Here is a 21,040-nt window from a genome sequence, read left to right as displayed (position 1 = left end):
AGACTGATCACAGACCCGAAGGGGAATGAGGTTATAGGGGACTGAAGCAGGGCAAAGTGACAAGAGAGTGACAAGCCCCTCTATGCACAGTATGTCAGAGAGCTGGAGTGTCACATAATAAAATACACCTGGCATATCCTCTCTCCACTTGGCTGCACATGTGATTTCCCTGAAGTTCATATTTTTATGTTTGGCGGCAGTCAATAGACAAAGCCCAAGTTGGGGAAGAGGAACATCGGGCCCCTTGCTGTTCAACTTCTGGGAAAGAGCCAACATGACCAACGGAATGTCTTAGAGCTAGCTGCCTTAATGAATTAAGACTTCCTGTCTCACTGATACAACATGCCTCCAGATACTCTCACTGCCAAATCTGAACACGCACTTCGAGACTGATCCTATAATATTGAATTATAACAGTATGGAATAAAGCACAAACCATTATATACAGTGCCTTGCGAAAGTATTCGGCCCCCTTGAACTTTACGACCTTTTGCCACATTTCAGGCTTCAAACATAAAGATATAAAACTGTATTTTTTTGTGAAGAATCAACAACAAGTGGGACACAATCATGAAGTGGAACGACATTTATTGGATATTTCAAACTTTTTTAACAAATCAAAAACTGAAAAATTGGGCGTGCAAAATTATTCAGCCCCCTTAAGTTAATACTTTGTAGCGCCACCTTTTGCTGCGATTACAGCTGTAAGTCGCTTGGGGTATGTCTCTATCAGTTTTGCACATCGAGAGACTGAAATGTTTTCCCATTCCTCCTTGCAAAACAGCTCGAGCTCAGTGAGGTTGGATGGAGAGCATTTGTGAACAGCAGTTTTCAGTTCTTTCCACAGATTCTCGATTGGATTCAGGTCTGGACTTTGACTTGGCCATTCTAACACCTGGATATGTTTATTTTTGAACCATTCCATTGTAGATGTTGCTTTATGTTTTGGATCATTGTCTTGTTGGAAGACAAACCTCCGTCCCAGTCTCAGGTCTTTTGCAGACTCCATCAGGTTTTCTTCCAGAATGGTCCTGTATTTGGCTCCATCCATCTTCCCATCAATTTTAACCATCTTCCCTGTCCCTGCTGAAGAAAAGCAGACCCAAACCATGATGCTGCCACCACCATGTTTGACAGTGGGGATGGTGTGTTCAGCTGTGTTGCTTTTATGCCAAACATAACGTTTTGCATTGTTGCCAAAAAGTTCAATTTTGGTTTCATCTGACCAGAGCACCTTCTTCCACATGTTTGGTGTGTCTCCCAGGTGGCTTGTGGCAAACTTTAAACAACACTTTTTATGGATATCTTTAAGAAATGGCTTTCTTCTTGCCACTCTTCCATAAAGGCCAGATTTGTGCAATATACGACTGATTGTTGTCCTATGAACAGTCTCCCACCTCAGCTGTAGATCTCTGCAGTTCATCCAGAGTGATCATGGGCCTCTTGGCTGCATCTCTGATCAGTCTTCTCCTTGTATGAGCTGAAAGGTTAGAGGGACGGCCAGGTCTTGGTAGATTTGCAGTGGTCTGATACTCCTTCCATTTCAATATTATCGCTTGCACAGTGCTCCTTGGGATGTTTAAAGCTTGGGAAATCTTTTTGTATCCAAATCCGGCTTTAAACTTCTTCACAACAGTATCTCGGACCTGCCTGGTGTGTTCCTTGTTCTTCATGATGCTCTCTGCGCTTTTAACGGACCTCTGAGACTATCACAGTGCAGGTGCATTTATACGGAGACTTGATTACACACAGGTGGATTGTATTTATCATCATTAGTCATTTAGGTCAACATTGGATCATTCAGAGATCCTCACTGAACTTCTGGAGAGAGTTTGCTGCACTGAAAGTAAAGGGGCTGAATAATTTTGCACGCCCAATTTTTCAGTTTTTGATTTGTTAAAAAAGTTTGAAATATCCAATAAATGTCATTCCACTTCATGATTGTGTCCCACTTGTTGTTGATTCTTCACAAAAAAATACAGTTTTATACCTTTATGTTTGAAGCCTGAAATGTGGCAAAAGGTCGCAAAGTTCAAGGGGGCCGAATACTTTCTCAAGGCACTGTATTGCATCATACACATGCCAGTGGTTTGACCTCTGAGTAATGTGCACTACATTTAACCAATTTTGAGAATACAAGCTCTGGGCTAAATCCACTGCCCTTTGCTGATGACACTGTGCCTTTAATTTCATAAAATATAAGAGCAGCCAATAAATTGCCATCGCTAGCCAGCTACTACCCGGCTACACAACCCTGCACCTTAGAAGCTGCTGATATAGCTCCTGCTATATATATATATATATAAAAAAAAATTAAATCAGTTGTCACTTTAATAATGTTAACATACTGCTTTACTCATATGTATATGCTGTATTCTATTCGACTGTATTTTAGTGAATGCGACTCCGACATTGCTCATCCTGATATTTATACATTTCTTAATTCCATTCTTTTATGTTTAGATGTGTGTGTATAGTTGTGAATCTTTAGATACTACTGCACTGTTGGAGCTAGGAACACAAGCAATTCGCTTCACCCACAATAACATCTTCTAAATATTAGTATGTGACCAATAAAATGTGATTTAGATTATGGTCACAGGCCGTTACAAACTCAGCCACAAAACATTTAACAAGATCTCACATTTTCAAAGTTTCACAGGACTATAAGCTGTGGCCTGCGAGCAATAAATGGATGAAAATAATACATTTATCGAAAAGGGAAGAACTTTCACAGAGAAAGACGTCAAAAAAAGAAAAGAGAAAAAAAAGAGGCATGTGTACATGCAGTGTACAGATGTGAAGTATTGTGTGCTATGCATTAAAAGCTGTAAGGCTGAGGGCCTTTACATAAGGGTGTCATCAGTTCCAGCAATATCGATGTTGCATGCATATCTGTGATGCCCCGACCAACATGTCAATGGGGAAAATCTGACACATCTGCCACCAGCCCAGTCAAAGGAGAAAACGCCAGAGGGTGACAAGAGAGGTAGAGCAGAACTAAAAGCAGCTTCTCTTATAGTATGCGTCGCAATACAATACTTGCCACTTCGAAAATATGGCGCTAATAAGATTTTCGAAAGGAAGTTGGACATAGACAGGAGATGGTAGAGACCAACGATGTATGATTTACTGGTACAATGAAAATAGTGGGGAAATGAGCCAAAATATTCTGTACAACCATTGTCTGTGTTTCTATCAGATCATTTCCATTTTGTGTGCTGACTGAACCTGTAACCCTCTCTGTCCACTCCATTACAGTCCTTCTCCACGGTCCTTCTCCACTGGGATTGGTAATTGCAGTGGGTTCACACTCATGGTTACAGACTGAGCAGATAATATCACCCTGTCTGTTCCCTTCTCTCCTGACCTTTGGGGTGACAATGACATGTCATCGCAGGTCACCTTCTCCATTTACAGATGATCTTTCTGCTCAGACACTGATTGGCCACCAAGATGGGAAGGGACATAGTTGAGAGGCTAAACCGGGTCTAGACTGTCTCTTAAACTCTGAATGACATGTCCACTGTACCTCGTGTCTTTATGCAAGTTTAAATTAAAATGCACTTTTTGGATCACAAAAATGTAAAACTGTGAACCCCTAAAAGACAAAACCCTGTCATTGAAAAAAAGATAACTGCCAGTTATATAAATGTGAACCAGCATTATTTATTTTTGGAATGATTAAAGATTTGCATTTCTCTCTCTTACATAAAAGGCACATATACAAGTATATGGTTACTACTGTCCTCTGCTGGTGAAAATTATAAATATGAATATATAAAAATACCAGTTCTCAATTTTCACTACATTTACACATCATCCAAAAACAGAAAGACTAGGCCATCTATGAACGGAGCTATGCTGAATGGCTGTGAAAGGTCATTTAAAGTCAAACACCCCATACGCCGCTGTGGCATTTCAAGAGCAACATTACAAACCATCATCAACACAGGTGTCACAGTAATCAGCGTAGGAAGCAAATGGAGGGCTGGGCGGAGAACATCTCTCCTGACTCAATAGGCATGAAACCTTGGTGTTATTTCTCCGTTTATTAATTCGACGACACACACACACACACAAACGGAGACACTTTTCATGCAAGTTGAAAGGAAACACTAATTGTAAAACATTTTATATTCGTAGGTTTCAGCAGTGGGCAAGACACGCACAATGACAGTGATACAGTACAATGAGAAACAACACCGTAAACAACACGGAAGCCAGAGCAGCACTCTCATTTCTCGCAGTGACTATCGGTCCTTGTCGGACAATGGAAGCAAAGGGTGAGTGGGACTATTTGGCTTGGTTTGTTTGACATGAGCTGTGAAGGTGCGCTACCTTTGGATATGAGGAGTCAGAAACCATTAAGAATGCAAAAGCACGCTTGAGACGCGACTTCAGAGAACCTCACATTTTTTTACACATGAATCATGTCAGGGGAAAAAAATAGTTTGGTAAGTTTGCTCTTTGGGGCTGGTGTGGGCGTTCCAGCATGTTTGCAAGAGTGTGGGCGGCAGGGGAAAGAGGTTCTGAAGCACTCTCTTTGACGAATTCATTACCTGCAACGTCCACATCAATACCACTGGAGCATGTGGATTGTGCTCCAAAAGCGTGGGTGGAGAGCACAGGGCAGTCATTACGCAGAGGCCCTCTTCGCAAACACTTACCTGTGCTGCTGCACTAATACTCATGAGTGGCTGAACTGCTCATCCATCTGAAAATGGTACATTGTGTGGGCAACCAGGTCCTAAAGCACCCACGTGATCTGAAATATTATAGGAATTGCCAGCTCTGCTTGCAGCCTAGATACCAAAACAGAAAACGAGACAAAAACACGAGGGATAACTCTGCCTACCTGCTAGGACCCTGTTGACGGAGGAATGGGTAGCCAGGCCAGGCTGGCCCCTCTCGTGGTGGAAAATCCCAGCATATGGCAGGTACTCAGGCAGTAGGAACCTCCTTGAACAAACAGAGAAGCATCAAGTCGTATAGAATCACACAACTGAGAGTTTACTCACCCCATAACGAAGACGACATAAGAAAATTGGAGACCATCCATGTCGCGTAATAGGGGACTAAAATATTGGAATAAAAAGCATAGGCAAGTCTTTATAATAGCCTTAACGGACTCTACATTGGTGCACAAATTGATGATTGTGCTGTATGATTATGCTAATGCTCATCACTGGCTTTGGGTAGACAAATTCTAAATCAAACGCATGAAAAAAGTTTGAGAATATGTAAAACATTTCCTATATCCAAATCTTGGGACACAGAGTCCCATTATGTCATTGGCAGCTCATACTATTGGCCAAAAAAACAAAAAAAACAGCCATTGGAATATGAAGAGCCAATAAGTGTCATGTATTCAGAGTACCAGGAGGACAACTGATGAGTTTGAATAGATTGACTATTTCTTGTTTTCCCGTATCTTTCTTTTTTTAGTTAAGTATTTACAGTATTTATTATATGCTGTGTGAAGCTGTTTTTTTTATTGTAGGGATGGCTGTTTTTGTTTGTTTTCTCTGCATTGTGTGTTATTCCATCAGGGAAACCAGTGGAATCGCTTTAATGTGTTATCCCTTGGGTTGTACTCCGTGCATCTTTTTCCTAATAGAATCAATCAATTAATCATATCAGGGCCACCCACCGGGGAACAAATCTGCCAAGCGAGGGGGCAGACATACGAGCGTTGCGTGGAGCTCTGTGTCTGGCACGATCCCCGTTATCCCTGTGAAGAGAGAGAGAGAGGGAGATAACAGACAAACATATACAAGAAGTACTTCAAATTAAAAGCCTCAGCTTAACTGAGAGACCGTAGCTGGGCTCACTATATAGTGCAGGCTCACTTAAAAGTTTGATGTTAGCCTAACTTATTAGTGGCTTGAGACCCAGACAAAGGGGAGAAAGTTGCAGTACTGCTTGTGATTATCCAGCAGCCTCAAAAACCAAGCAGCCAAACAAACTTCAGAGAATATTTACAAAAGTTTGAAATACTGCAATGCATAAAGGTGGTCATTTATGGTAAAGATGGTTATTTATGGCTCCAATGTTTCTATTTACTGCTCGTAAGTAGGCCCCTTTTTACAACATCGTAACACTCTAGTCCGGACACATTCAAGAAGGAGGAAAAACAAAGCCTGAGGAGACACTGTATAGAATCAGGACGGTATGTAATCTAGCGGTGAAGAGCGTTGGGCCAGTAACCGAAAGGTAGCTTGTTCAGATCCCTGTGCAGACTAGGTGAAAAATCTGTCGATGTGCCCTTGAACAAGGCACTTAACCCTAATTGCTCCTGTTAGTCGCTCTGGGTAAGAGCACCTGCTAAAAATGTAAATATCTAAACTTGCAAAGGAAGACTGTGGTTCCTGTAATTTATTCACTGACCCCAGGAGGAACTAAATATGCATCATATTTCCATCAGAGAGTTATCAGCTGAGAGGACACGGCCTATTTCTGATCCACTGGACGTTTCATATTCAGAATTTGCTTTACACGTCCTGAAAACTGTGACAATGTGAAGGATGTGAGAGAGAGGAAATCGGACGAACGTGGAGCCTCTGAAAGTATTCTAAATCGGAAAGCAGGCGGAAAGAGAGATGCTTTCATAAATATACATTTCAATAACTGATATGAAATATGCCAACACTCTTATACCCTCCGCAATTAATTTCTAAGTCGGGCAGTCAGGTTGGCGTAATAATTCATAAACCAAATCGGTGAGGTCATATTCTGGCTTTGAAGATGCCCCATCTCAAATCAGTCATCCAGAACTGCATTTTAATACCGGCAAAATGTTGTTTGCTTCGACTGCAATGATACTCTGTGGCCGACTGGCCGTATAACTTCATTCCATGTATGAAGCTCAAGTCGAAAGTAAAACTATTTTGCTAGCCATGTCCAGCAAATAAGGAACCAGTTTATTTGTCTAGGAAGACTTCAAACTTGCAAACAGACTAAAAAACAAAATGGGGACAAGACGCACCCATAAGTAAGTTGAAGAAATGTCCAGCCTCATTCTTCGCAAGTGTAGGAAACTAACTCATTTAGATTAAGGCACAATTCATTTGGGAAAGGAGATGAGAAGGAGAGCTAATATGTGGTCAAGTGTCAGCTGCTTTCTGTGGAAAGTGGCAACAGCATCATTGGTGGTGTCATTATTAAACTGATGTTCTCTTCTCTCTCTCTCTCTGATTAGCATGTTACAAAACAAGGTGAGCGTTTGGAAGAGAATTAGGCCACAGCTCTAAAATTATTTCTTCAGTACACCCCTTTAAAATACCAAATACTGTCACTCTGCAGTTCAAGGGGAGCATAATCCCGATTCATCTATAGTCGGAGTCTGCTGCTGTATATGTTTTCACAGGACTGTAATCTAGGTTTACTTTCACTGTTTGCTGGTTCCATTACAATGAGTGAATTCTTACATCATTCCAAAAGCGCCATAGGGTTTTGCTGGCTATAAGGGCATGTCTTTTCACTGTGCAACTGGCACATCATGACCAGTTTAAAGAAAAAGTGAAAATCTGTTCTCAGTTATTCTGCACGTTAAAATATATGATTTTGTGAAAATCAAACAAAAACACCTATCAAGTGTGTATTGTGTTAAGAATGAATTGGTCTTTTTTTAATTTTTATTATTTCATCACGCGTAGCATCCTGCTCCAGAATAACACAGCTCAGACAAAGTGTTGGTCCCACTAACCTTTTCAGTTGGTGGCACCAGCCCAATGATTTGGTCGCACCAACACTTTGTGTAATGCAATAGAAAATAATCATAAATCTTAAATCTAAGTCATTTGCGGTGCTTTATTGAGGAAAATAGACTGTTGAGATGGTGTGATTAAAAACTAAGTTTTTTTCAAACATGTCCAAGCAGGAAGGCATGATTCAAGTAATTATGTGCAAACCAGTTCGTCATTCAAATTTGAGCTGACAATTAGGCTATTGTTGCTATATTTTAGTTTCACAATAGGGCTCCAGACTTCCCCAAATGTTTTGAGATCCATTTGCCTACATGATTGTGTGTACTAGCTAATAGGCTAATTCACTTAGGGCTAATTCACCACCTGAGGAAGTGGAAATCAAAACGCATTAGCTAGATCGCTAACTGTAAATATTGCTCATAGTTAGCTGTGCAATTGATCAACCTAACTGTAAATTGAATGCCCTAAAAACTTTCCAGTGGTACTAGCACAGAACGCAAAACGGCCAACGTGCACAAGGCTCCACATCTCAAAGACATACAGTACCACAAAATGTGTTTTTTAAAACGGTGCCAATCACTCATTATTGAAAGTTGAGAAACGTCATACCCCCAGAAATCTGAGACCTCCCTCTCTTCAACTAACAACAGCGTTGTGTCTGTGATGCATAGAGCCATCCCCCATACTGTTAATTACACTCACTATGGCAGCAAAGTTCTGATCCACGCCAATCATCTAAAACAATTAGTAAGCAGAAGCGTAAATCTGGAATTGGAGATAAGGGCAAGTCGTCTTGTTAGAATTCCCTAAATCCCACCAGGTTCAATAATGAACGAGAGGGTGGCAGCACATGTCTAATCTTGTCGGAAGAAAATAGACACTGTCTCGCACTGATGTGGAGCTGACGCCACACAATGCAATGACCCAGTTATAACTAGCAAAATGGTGATTGGACCGTTTACATGCTCGAGGAAAATGTCCTTGCTGGTTTGACGTAACTGAATCCAACCCAAAGGACAATAAAAGGCATTCTAAAATAGTTGATAGAGCGACGAATAACTTAGTTGTTCATTTTGACAAACAGATCTTATCATTATAAAATAGTTTGTCGTCAAATGCTGGAGAGGAAATAGCGCCAGGGGAATTCCTTTGACCTCATTTGGCCAAAGATGCTACAGTGCAACATCTGCAGAGGCCTGAGAAGACTGATGACCTCAAGCAACACCATCCCCCTGCACCTGCATTCATAGTCAGGCCAGAGGCATTTAACATTTACATATTGAAGGGGGAAAGAAAAAAAAACGAATCAATTTGAAAAATACATCACAAATTCAACCTTCGAGTGTCACACATTAGGCATTCGATACGCAAGTTATTGTGGTAGGAGTGTTTTTCAGCTGTTTGCTTTGTCAGTCATTATGCACTCCAGATCATACCGAGGGTGTGTGGAGGCATAATGCAGGGAATTAATTTCTCTCAACCATTGGCAATGGTGGCACTAACTTCACAGCCAAATCCACTGACAGAGAAATCACAGCATTCTGCTATGTTATGGTTTCATGCAAATTGTTCCATGAATAAATCCCAAAGCTCTCAACAACTGTAGGATGTTTTATCATAATGTGTCCTGTAAATGTCTTCATAAACAATAGTCACGGGATACAAAAGGCATTGGATGTTGTAGGTAGATGACGACTCACTCAAACTCCTCAAAGTCCACCTCGTTGTTCTCAACGGAGGGGGAGGGGTTGCTTCCTGGGCTATCCGAGGTGGATGAGAGAGGCCGCAGTCGGCTCTGGTAGCGCAGTGATCGTTGGCGAATGCTGTCACGCCGAGATAAGTACTGAATCATCCGCTGGGCATAATATGCCGCAGGGGACAACCTGTGAACACAGCAAGGACACACAACTAAAATCAATGGTGATCAGATAACTCAGGAGCAATAGACCACAATGGAAATAAGTCTGACTTTGTGCTATCCCAGTCACATTCTTTTTGTATGTATTGTGTAGATATGTATTTTTTTGAACTGACAAATAAAAACAAGCAAAGCAGGCAGAAAGCAGTGCTAATACCAGAAAAACCTCAACAAACCCAAGACCATGTATAGTTAGAGCCCACATATGGTAAAAATGGAGCAGGCTTCTTTAAAAAAAAAAACGAAGTAAACGTCCCTGTCTTCCATGCTTCAACTCTGATGGCCATAATTACAGTGTGGTTCAATAAACCGCCTCTAACGTTATTTTAGGAATTTAGCAGTACGTCCAACCAGCCTCACAACCAACAGTGGTGTAAAGTACTTAAGCATTTTTACTTAAGTAGTATCTGTACTTCACTATTTACATTTTTGAATACTTTTACTTCACTACATTCCTAATTTTCTTTAAGAACTTTTTATTCCATATATTTTCCCTGTACTTGTACACATTTTGAATGTTAAGAGGACAGGAAAATGGTCTAATTCACACACTTCTCAAGAGAACCACCCTTGTCATCCCTACTGCCTCTGATCTGGCGGACTCAATAAGCACATGCTTCGTCTGTAAATTATATGTTAGTGTTGGACCATGACCCTAACTAACTGTACATTTTTTTTAAAGAAAATTATTTGCTGGTTTACTTATTAAGATTTTTTTTATTATTAACAATATTACTTTTGATACTTAAGTATATTTAAAAGCAAAAACTTTGACTTTTACTCAAGTAGTATTTTACTGGGTTACTTTAATTCAAGTCATTTTATATTAAGGCATTTTTACTTTTACTCAAGTATGACAAATGGGAAATTTTCCACCACTGGTAACCATGCCAGCCCAGGACATCCACATCAGGCTTCTTCACCTGTGGGATCGTTACCCGGACAGCTGATGAAAGTGTGGGTTTGCACAACCGAAGAATGTCTGCACAAACTCTTAGAAACAATCTCAGGGAAGCTCATCTGCGTGCTCGTCGTCCTCACCAGGGTCTTGACCTGACTGCAGTTTGGCGTCATAACCGACTTCAGTGGGCAAATGTTCACCTTTGATGGCCAGTGGCACGCTGGTGTGTGCTCTTCACGGGTGAATCCTGGTTTCAACTGTACCAGGCAGATGGCAGGCAGAGTGTATGGTGTTGTGCGGATGAGCGGTTTACCGATGTCAACGCTGGGAACAGAGTGCCCCATAGTGGCGGTGGGGTTACGGTATGGCCAAGCACAATCTACAGACAACAAACATCCTTGCATTTTAAATAGATGGCAATTTCAATGCACAAAGATACCATGATGAGATCCTGAGGCCCAGTGGCTTAAATGGTGCATCTGGAGACAAAACCTCTCTCATCGTCACTCAATGCCTAGGCTTACCTCCACTGTACTCACATCCTACCATACCCGTGTCTGTACATTATGCCATAAATTTATTCTTACGCATCCAGAAACCTGCTCCTTTTACACTATGTTCCAAACACAATAGACGACCAGTTATTTTAGGTCTTCCTCTGGTGATGTAGAAGTTAACCCATGCCCTGCAGCCCCCAGCATCACTCCCATTCCCAAGGCACTCTCATTTGATGACTTCTGTAACCATAAAAGCCTTGGTTTCATGCATGTTATCATTAGAAGCCTCCTCCCTAAGTTTGTTTTAGTCACTGCTTTATCACTCTCAGCCAACCCGGATGTTCTAGCCGTATCTGAATCCTGGCTTAGGAAGGCCACCAAAAATCCAGAATTTTCCATCCCCAACTATAACATTTTCCAACAAGATAGAACTGCCAAAAGGGGAGGAGTTGCAATCTACTGCAGAGATGGCCTGCAGTGTTCTGTCATACTATCCAGGTCTGTGCCCAAACAATTCGAGCTTCTACTTTCAAAAATCCACCTTTCCAGAAATACAGTGAGGCAAAAAAGTATTTAGTCAGCCACCAATTGTGCATGTTCTCCCACTTAAAAAGATGAGAGAGGCCTGTAATTTTCATCATAGGTACACTTCAACTATGACAGACAAAATTAGAAAATAAATTCCAGAAAATCACATTGTAGGATTTTTAATGAATTTATTTGCAAATTATGGTGGAAAATAAGTATTTGGTCAATAACAAAAGTTTTTCTCAATACTTTGTTATATACCCTTTGTTGGCAATGACAGAGGTCGAACGTTTTCTGTAAGTCTTCACAAGTTTTTCACACACTGTTGCTGGTATTTTGGCCCATTCTTCCATGCAGATCTCCTCTAGAGCAGTGATGTTTAGGGGCTGTTGCTGGGCAACACAGACTTTCAACTCCCTTCAAAACATTTCTATGGGGTTGAGATCTGGAGACTGGCTAGGCCACTCCAGGACCTTGAAATGCTTCTTACGAAGCCACTCCTTCGTTGCCCGGGCAGTGTGTTTGGGGTCATTGTCATGCTGAAAGACCCAGCCACGTTTCATTTTCAATGCCCTTGCTGATGGAAGGAGGTTTTCACTCAAAATCTCACGATACATGGCCCCATTCATTCTTTCCTTTACACGGATCAGTCGTCCTGGTCCCTTTGCAGAAAAACAGCCCCAAAGCATGATGTTTCCACCCCCACGCTTCACAGTAGGTATGGTGTTCTTTGGATGCAACTCAGCATTCTATGTCCTACAAACACGACGAGTTGAGTTTTTACCAAAGAGTTCTATTTTGGTTTCATCTGACCATATGACATTCTCCCAATCTTCTTCTGGATCATCCAAATGCTCTCAAGCAAACTTCAAACGGGCCTGGACATGTACTGGCTTAAGCAGGGGGACACGTCTGGCACTGCAGGATTTGAATCGCTGGCGGCGTAGTGTGTTACTGATGGTAGGCTTTGTTACGTTGGTTCCAGCTCACTGCAGGTCATTCACTAGGTCTCCCCGTGTGGTTCTGGGATTTTCGCTCATCGTTCTCGTGATCATTTTGACCCCACGGGGTGAGATCTTGCATGGAGCCCCAGATCGACGGAGATTGGTCTTGTATGTCTTCCATTTCCTAATAATTGCTCCCACAGTTGATTTCTTCAAACCAAGCTGCTTAACTATTGCAGATTCAGTCTTCCCAGCCTGGTTTAGGTCTACAATTTTGTTTCTGGTGTCCTTTGACAGCTCTTTGGTCTTGGCCATAGTGGAGTTTGGAATGTGACTGTTTGAGGTTGTGGATTTTTTTTTCTCATTTTGTCTGTCATAGTTGAAGTGTACCTATGATGAAAATGACAGGCCTCTCATCTTTTTAAGTGGGAGAACTTGCACAATTGGTGGCTAACTAAATACTTTTTTGCCCCACTGTAAGTCTCTCACCGTTGCCTCTTGTTATAGACCCCCCTCAGCCCTGGACACAATATGTGAATGAATTACCCCCCATCTATCTCCAGAGTTCGTACTGTTAGGTGACCTAAACTGGGACATGCTTAACACCCCGGCCGTCCTACAATCTAAACTAGATGCCCTCAATCTCACACAAATGATCAAGGAACCTACCAGGTACAACCCTAAATCTGTAACTATGGGCACCCTCTTAGATATCATCCTGACCAACTTGCCCTCTAAATACACCTCTGCTGTCTTCAACCAGGATCTCAGCGATCACTGCCTCATTGCCTGCGTCCGTAATGTGTCCGCGGTCAAACGACCACCAAGCAAGCCTTTCTAATTGACCTGGCCTGGGTATGCTGGAAGGTTGTTGACCTCATCCCATCAGTAGAGAATGCCTGGTTGCTCTTCAGAAGTGCTTTCTTCTCCATCTTAAATAAGCACGCCCCATTGCAAAAAATGTAAAACTAAGAACAGATATAGCCCTTGGTTCACCCCAGACTTGAACAGCACAAAAACATCTCATGTCAGTTTGCATTAGCATCGCATAGCCTCCACGATATGCAACTTTTCAGGGAAGTCAGGAACCAATAAACTCAGTCAGTTAGGAAAGCAAAGGCTAGCTTTTTCAAACAGAAATTTGTTTCCTGTAGCACTAATTCCAAAAAGTTTGGGACACTAAAGCGGAGAATAAGAGCACCTCCTCCCAACTGCCCACTGCACTGAGTATAGGAAACACTCTCACCACCGATAAATCTACGATAATCAATCATTTCAATAAGCATTTTTCCACAGCTGGCCATGCTTTCCACCTGGCTACCCCTGCCCTGGACAACAGCTCTGCACCCCCAGCAGCAACTTGCCCAATTCACCCCCACCCCCCCTTCCCCCAAATCCAGACAGCTGATGTTCTGAAAGAACTGCTAAATCTGGATCCCTACAAATCAACTGGGATAGACAATCTGGACCCTCTCTTTCCAAAATTATCCGCTGAAATGGTTGCAACTCCTATTACTAGCCTATTCAACCTCTTTTTTTTATCGTCTGAGATCCCCAAAGATTGGAAAGCTGCCGCGGTCATCCCCCTCTTCAAAGAGGGAGACACTCTAGACCCAAACTGTTATAGACCTATATCCATCCTGACCTGCCTTTCTAAAATCTTCGAAAGCCAAGTTAATAAACAGATCACCGACCATTTTGAATCCCACCGTACCTTCTCCACTATGCAATCTGGTTTCCGAGCTGGTCATGGGTGCACCTCAGCCACGCTCAAGGTCCTAAACGATATCATAACCACCATCGATAAAAGACAGTACTGTGCAGCCGTCTCATCAACCTGATCAAGGCTTTCAACTCAATCATAGCAATCTTATCGGCAGACTCAATAGTCTTCGCTTCTCAAATGACTGCCTCGCCTGGTTCACCAGATACTTCTCAGAGTTCAGTGTGTCAGATCGATGGGCCTGTTCTCCGCACCTCTGACAGTCTCTACAGGGGTGCCACAGGGTTCAATTCTCGGGTCGACTCGTTTCTCTGTAAATATATATCTCAATAATGTCGCTCTTGCTGCTGGTGATTCTCTGATCCACATCTACGCAGACGACACCATTCTGTATACATCTGGCCCTTCTTTGGACACTGTGCTAACAAACCTCCAAACGAGCGTCAAAGCCATGCAACACCCCTTCTGTGGCCTCTAAATTGCTTTTAAATGCTAGTAAAACTAAGTGCATGCTCTTCAACCGATTGCTGCCTGCACCCGCCCACCCGACTAGCATCACTACTCTGGACGGTTCAGACTTAGAATATGTGGACAACTACAAATACCTAGGTGTCTGGTTAGACTGTAAACTCTCCTTCCAGACTCACATTAAGCATCTCCAATCCAAAACTAAATCTAGAATCGGCTTCCTATTTCGCAACAAAGCCTCCTTCACTCATGCTGCCAAACATACCCTCGTAAAACTGACTATCCTACCGATCCTTGACTTTGGCGATGTCATTTACAAAATAGACTCCAACCCTCTACTCAGAAAACTGGATGTAGTCTATCACAGTGCCATCCGTTTTATCACCAAAGCTCCATATACCTCATTTGGCCGCCTTTCCTTCCAGTTCTCTGCTGCCTGTGACTGGAACGAATTGCAAAAATCGCTGAAATTGGAGACTTTTATTTCCCTCACCAACTTTAAACATCTGCTATCTGAGCAGCTAACCGATCGCTGCAGCTGTACATAGACCATCAGTAAATAGCCCACCCAATTTACCTACCTCATCCCCATACTGTTTTTATTTATTTACTTTTCTGCTCTTTTGCAAACCAGTATGTCTACTTGCACATGTTCATCTGATCATTTATCACTCCAGTGTTAATCTGCTAAATTGTAATTATTTGCCTACCTCCTCACACCTTTTGCACACAATGTATATAGACTCTCTTTTTTTTCTACTGTGTTATTGACTTGTTTATAGTTTACTCCATGTGGAACTCTGTTGTTGTCTGTTCACACTGCTATGCTTTATCTTGGCCAGGTCGCAGTTGTAAATGAGAACTTGTTCTCAACTAGCCTACCTGGTTAAATAAAGGTGAAATAAAAAATTAAATAAATATACTACCCACCACTGCGACCTGTATGCGCTTGTTGGCTGGCCATCGCTACATATCCGTCGCCAAACCCACTGGCTCAAGGTCATCTATAAGTCTTTGCTAGATAAAGCCCCACCTTATCTCAGCTTACTGGTCACAATAGCAACACCCACCCGTAGCACACGTTCCAGCAGGTATATCGCACTGGTCTTCCCCAAAGCCAACACCTACTCTACTTTGGCCGCCTTTCCTTCCAGTTCACTGCTGCCAATGACTGGAACAAATTGCAAAAATCTCTGAAGCTGGAGACTCATAGCTCCCTCACTAACTTTAAGTATCAGCTGTCAGAGCAGCTTACCGATCACTGTACCTGTATACAGCCAATCTGTAAATAGCACTCCCGACTACCTCATCCCCATATTATTACTTACCCTCTTGCACCCCAGTAGCTCTACTTGCACATCTATTACTCCAGTATTAATGCTAAAATGTAATTATTTTCACCTCTAGGGCCTATTTCTTGCCTACCTCCTTACATTTGCACACATTGTACATTGATTTTTCTGTTTCTTTTGTGTTCTTGACTGTACATTTGTTTATGTGTAACTCGGTGTTGTTGTTTTTGTCGCACTGCTTTGCTTTATCTTGGCCAATGTCACAGTTGTAAATGAGAACTTGTTCTCAACTGGCCGCCATCACCTCATGTTTCAACATGATAATGCACGATCCCATGTCACAAGGATCTCTGCAAAATTCCTGGAAGCTGAAAATGTCCCAGTTCTTCCATGGCCTGTTAGGGGTGCTCTGCACTGACGCGTGCAACAGCGTGTTCCAGTTCCCGACAATATCCAGCAACTTCGCACAGCCATTGAAGAGGAGTGGGACAACATTCCACAATCAACAACTTAATGCGAAGGAGATGTCGCGCTGCGTGAGGTTACACCAGATACTGAATGGTTTTCTGATCAACTCCCCCTTTTTTTCTTTTAAAATGTATCTGTGACCAACAGATGCATATATATCACAGTCATGTGTAATCCATAGATTAGGGCCTAATGAATTTACTTCAATTGACTGATTGAAAGACTCAGTAAAAATGTAGTAGACATTTTTGTAAAGTGTAAATGCTAACCTATCAATTGTCTTCATCGGGCTTCGCTAAGCTGGGAACATTGTGTAGAAATTGTTTGGGAATCTGAAAAGCTTGTATGGTATATCTACAGCCTAGTCAGAGTACCCAAATCAAGGAAAATTGATGCTGTTAAATAAATAATAGCCTAAACTGGAAAGTTGTGGGCTAGGGCCACAGACTACAGTATTTAGATTTAATCCAAAATGTTGGTTTGAGTAAACATAGTTCAAGAGTCAGAAGAGGTGAATGAAGAGATATCGCTAAATCAGTAAAGTAAATATGTTCGTTTTTGCTGCCGACAGCAGACAAGGTGGTCTGGGACAGTCAATGTTGACACTCCACAAATATAAATAGATGACTTAACTCGCAGAAGATTAGGGTTTTTCAAAACCAATACCCATCCATGCAATTATCACTAGTCAAGTTGTGTGCAGACCTCAGTCTAGCTTTCCCAATGATTGTACTGTATTACCAGGGCTCAAGGAGCATGCAATACTTCGGTATTAAGATGATTTTTCTTCAAGTTATAGTGTAGCCTGCTATGCAATCTCTGATTCATGTCACAAATGAGTTTATCTGCCTGGATAATTATTTGAATAGGTGGAAAAACCTGAGTAACATTAATCAAAGTTATTGCATGACACTCAGAGGGTCAGTAATTGGATTACAATTCAAAATACTGGATTGGAAATGAAAACGAGGACAGGGAAATAAATCAACACCTGGCAAGTATTAAAAGTGATACTAAATTGACTCTACAAATGAGTTTGTCAGATCTGGCATCAATTCCACTGAAGCGTTATGAATTTGATGTGACAGGGGACAAACATGTTCAAAATGGCCAAAATAAAGGAGGCAGGTTCCATTACAGGGCAGCATCTTTTGATATCTTAGAAACTAAAATCATAAATCTCTACTCTGGAGTTCAGAATGCAATGGGAGGAGAAGGTAACAGGGTACATAGTGTTATTTTTTATGGAGTTCCCAATACTCCAGGAGGTGAACAGCAGTGGCCATGAATATCTGGGTCTGCCCACGAGGAAACACTATCAAAGACACTGTCAAGCGCTGAAACAGGTTACCAGCAGAGAATATCTGAGTTTGGACACTACCTACTCTTAATGTAGTTCTGTCCTGGATGCAAGCCATACTGGCAAATTACAAATGACAAGGCACCTACTACAAAGCCCCACTAGCTTTCTCACAATGTTCAATGGAAATGATTTGTGTAATTCCCTAGAAAAGGCTTTCTAGGAACTGGCCATAAAAAGGACCCATTTTCACCTCAGATACTTCAGCGGTCTCAATGCATTGTATTGAGTGGTTGACAGCATGTAAGAAAATGTTCATGGCCAGAACACATGGGAAATGTTTTCATGTGGGAACTATTTGTAACGGTTACTCTTGCAGATAGGCCTAGCCTACTTCTTACTCTTGAATGTTTGAGGATATTCAAATGGAAGAGGAACTAGATTTGGATTTTCAAAATAGAAAACCTTTAACGGATCCTTATATTCAGTCTGAATATGCCTTTTGGAAAATTCTGATTGAAGACCTCTTAACCGAGGAATGTGGTTGTTTTTTTATGATTGTGTTTTTGAAGGTTCTGTACTTTCTATGCGCCTATGCTGACTTGATTATGTAAGCGTTAGTCATGCATGGCTCCCTTGTAAAAGACACGTTGGTCTTAATGGAACTCCACCCTGACTAAATAAAGTTGAAATAAATACATGTGAGAGAGAATAACGAGGTGAGAGGGAAGTGTCGGCGCTATCCTCGCCACTAGAAAGGCGTTTAAGATCAAAGGTCAAAGCAAATGACGACAGAGAGTGAGTAGTCAATTGTCAAGTGTCCACTCTCTACAAAAATTGGCTGTACTGATCATTATGTCCCCACTCTGGGTCACACATTGATTTTCTATAAAGCACCTTGGTTCCTAAGCAGAGCAGCGCTGTCCCTAGATGAATGTGGTTTTACTGAGAGGACTAGGCCCTACTATCCACCCCACAAGGCACCACCTTGGAGGTCAGCTGGCATTCAATCCCAGACACTAAATTCAGAACCTCCAGGTTCATAGGAGACCCGGTGTAATGAATCACTCTTCAGCAAGGCAGTATCGGTGGGACACAGATAGATGTTGATAACGTCCCCACTTTGCTCAAAAGGTCTAAGAAACATCACAACTTGTGTAGGGCTGCAATGAATAAAAATGTATTACCATGAAAAGACCATGTCCTAGTTCCATTTATATTTAACGACGACCAGTAACAATTCCATTTATAGCAGTGATAAAACATTTCAAAAGAACAGCATGCATTAGAATAAGTTCATATTTGCTACACGGTTGGCCTTCTGGCAGATGTTAAAGGGAAATTACCTTTGACAAATACTTCATGTAAGCATCATATGCTTGAAGCTAAACTGTCTAGTTTGTCTTACAGTATATAATGCTATGACATACTGTTGCCTGAGAACCACACAGAGACAAGTGTGCACAGGTTAGTTAAATGTTAGTTCTCCCAAAATGTTGTTGTCGTCACGCCTCCTTTGAAGATCTGAAGAATTTTGTAGTAGCTGAAACGGTTTGAATGGTCCGCTGGCTTCCAGTAGCTACATTTTTATTGGACGTTACATTCCAAGAACCCTCCCCACATGACTGTTGAGGGAGTGCTGCGTCTTAAGCGCCACCCAAGCAAGGTCTTGGATTGGTTTGACGTGTTGTGAGGCATCAGATTTAGACCAAGTCTCCACCCCTTTTAAGATCATTTAGGCCAGACTTCAGGATTAGGGAAACCTGGTTCTCTACGAGGCAAGTGAAATGATGTTGATAGTGGGACCATTTTCCATTTGTTTGCTGGCTTGTCTGCACCTGTTAGAGCACTACACCGAGGCCCGACCTGAAAATGTGTCATATTTCCTTTGCATCAATATTTGCCATAAAATGGTGCTCTATTGTTTTTAGAATTGTCAATGCTCCCTGACGGTGTCCCTTATGTTCAGTGATTGTTAGACAGAAGACAAAATGAAGAGACTGTATAAATTTAGGTCCAATATCATTTCTGCAGTTTCAATTTCTTTTTACTCAAACCACCTGAGGGCAAATCGACTATGTTTGACACCCCCATTTATCGAAGTGCCAAATTATTGTTGGTCCTTGTAGTGTGTGCTACATGCTAATCTAGTATGCTTGGAACTTTTTTGTATTCTCATAAATAACGTATTACAAGTAAGACATCAATAGCACTGACCACAAGACTCACCTGGCAGGATCTGGATAAATAGGATGGTCCCGGGAGCCAGATATGTCATATCGAGACTGCGACATATGAGATGACTCCAAAAGCCTCCTATGCAAGAGAAACGGAGCAAAACGGATGGTTAGATCTTCATGTCCACTAATGAAAACACCACAAACAAAGTTGTTGCACCTGTTGTTTAATAATCAGCTCAAATATTTTCCATATTCATTATCGCCAACTAGTCTAAACCGCTTTCCAGTGGGAAAAAAGGAACTGACGCAACCAAACAATGTTTCTCTCCTCTCTCATTACTTTTCAGAGGTATAATTAAGAGAATGAATACCTCCACAATTTAAAAAAACACACACACACACACACCATAGAGAGCCTACATATCAGGTGCTTCCTCAATGGATACGAATGTCTCCTAGCTCTTCTTTATAACCAACCGCCTGTGTTCAGGGACAGCTGATTTGGGTGATAGATTTAGAATGGGAGTCAATGCACTACAGCTGAACAGCCCGATCAACTCTGCTTGATAATGGCAATAAAACATGAACCTTTATCAAGACCCAGTATTCCCACACTAGGGATGTTGCAAAGACCATGAACAATGCCAACATTTCAATACACCACTTGCATTCAGCAGTCCAGTTCTTATTTTTCAGTTTTGAGTTTGGATAAAACTGGATGTATCATAGAGAAAGATTGGCTTTAGGTTGTTATTCAGGCCATTAAAGCTGAAACGTTTGAAATAGAGTGATTATAGAAAAGCTCAGGGACATGTGAGTGGCAACGGAGACACGACGTGACAATTTCAAATCTTGAATTTTACATTTTAGTGCCCCATAAGACAAAGATTGACTCCAAATATGGAAAGGTAGCAATCATTTATTCAGATTTAGAATGCAAAGTTTAAAAAAAAAATATATATATATATATATTTATTTATTGTTGGATTCAAAACGTGTTCTAAAATAGCACATATGCGGTGCAGACTATTTCAAGTGATTGGCTGGAGAGCAAGCCCGACATTGTCGACATTAAAACAAGTCTGTAAATGATTGTGTGGTTGACATGTTAA

General features: G+C 41.6%; 1 protein-coding gene across 3 annotated transcripts in view; it reads right to left on the bottom strand.

The window, feature by feature from the left end:
- LOC110526195 (activating molecule in BECN1-regulated autophagy protein 1A) overlaps positions 1-21,040 on the bottom strand; it is a 106,041-nt gene that overhangs the window by 75,304 nt on the left and 9,697 nt on the right. For 2 of the 3 annotated variants that reach the window (XM_021606946.3, XM_021606948.3), the window contains exons 8-11: positions 19,978-20,064; positions 9,410-9,592; positions 5,654-5,734; positions 4,859-4,962 (exon numbers count right to left, since the gene is read on the bottom strand). In XM_021606946.3, the coding sequence (XP_021462621.3) occupies positions 4,859-4,962; positions 5,654-5,734; positions 9,410-9,592; positions 19,978-20,064 (455 nt within the window). Of the gene's footprint in view, positions 1-4,858; positions 4,963-5,653; positions 5,735-9,409; positions 9,593-18,950; positions 19,615-19,977; positions 20,065-21,040 lie in introns of those variants that run through there. The other variant, XM_090238352.1, reaches the window with a different exon arrangement.

This window comes from Oncorhynchus mykiss, chromosome 6, assembly GCF_057628025.1.
Source record: "Oncorhynchus mykiss isolate SJ-2025 chromosome 6, ASM5762802v1, whole genome shotgun sequence".
Taxonomy (NCBI): domain Eukaryota; kingdom Metazoa; phylum Chordata; class Actinopteri; order Salmoniformes; family Salmonidae; genus Oncorhynchus; species Oncorhynchus mykiss.
Note: the sequence above shows the minus strand (reverse complement) of the source record. Positions and strands in the feature narration are given on the sequence as shown.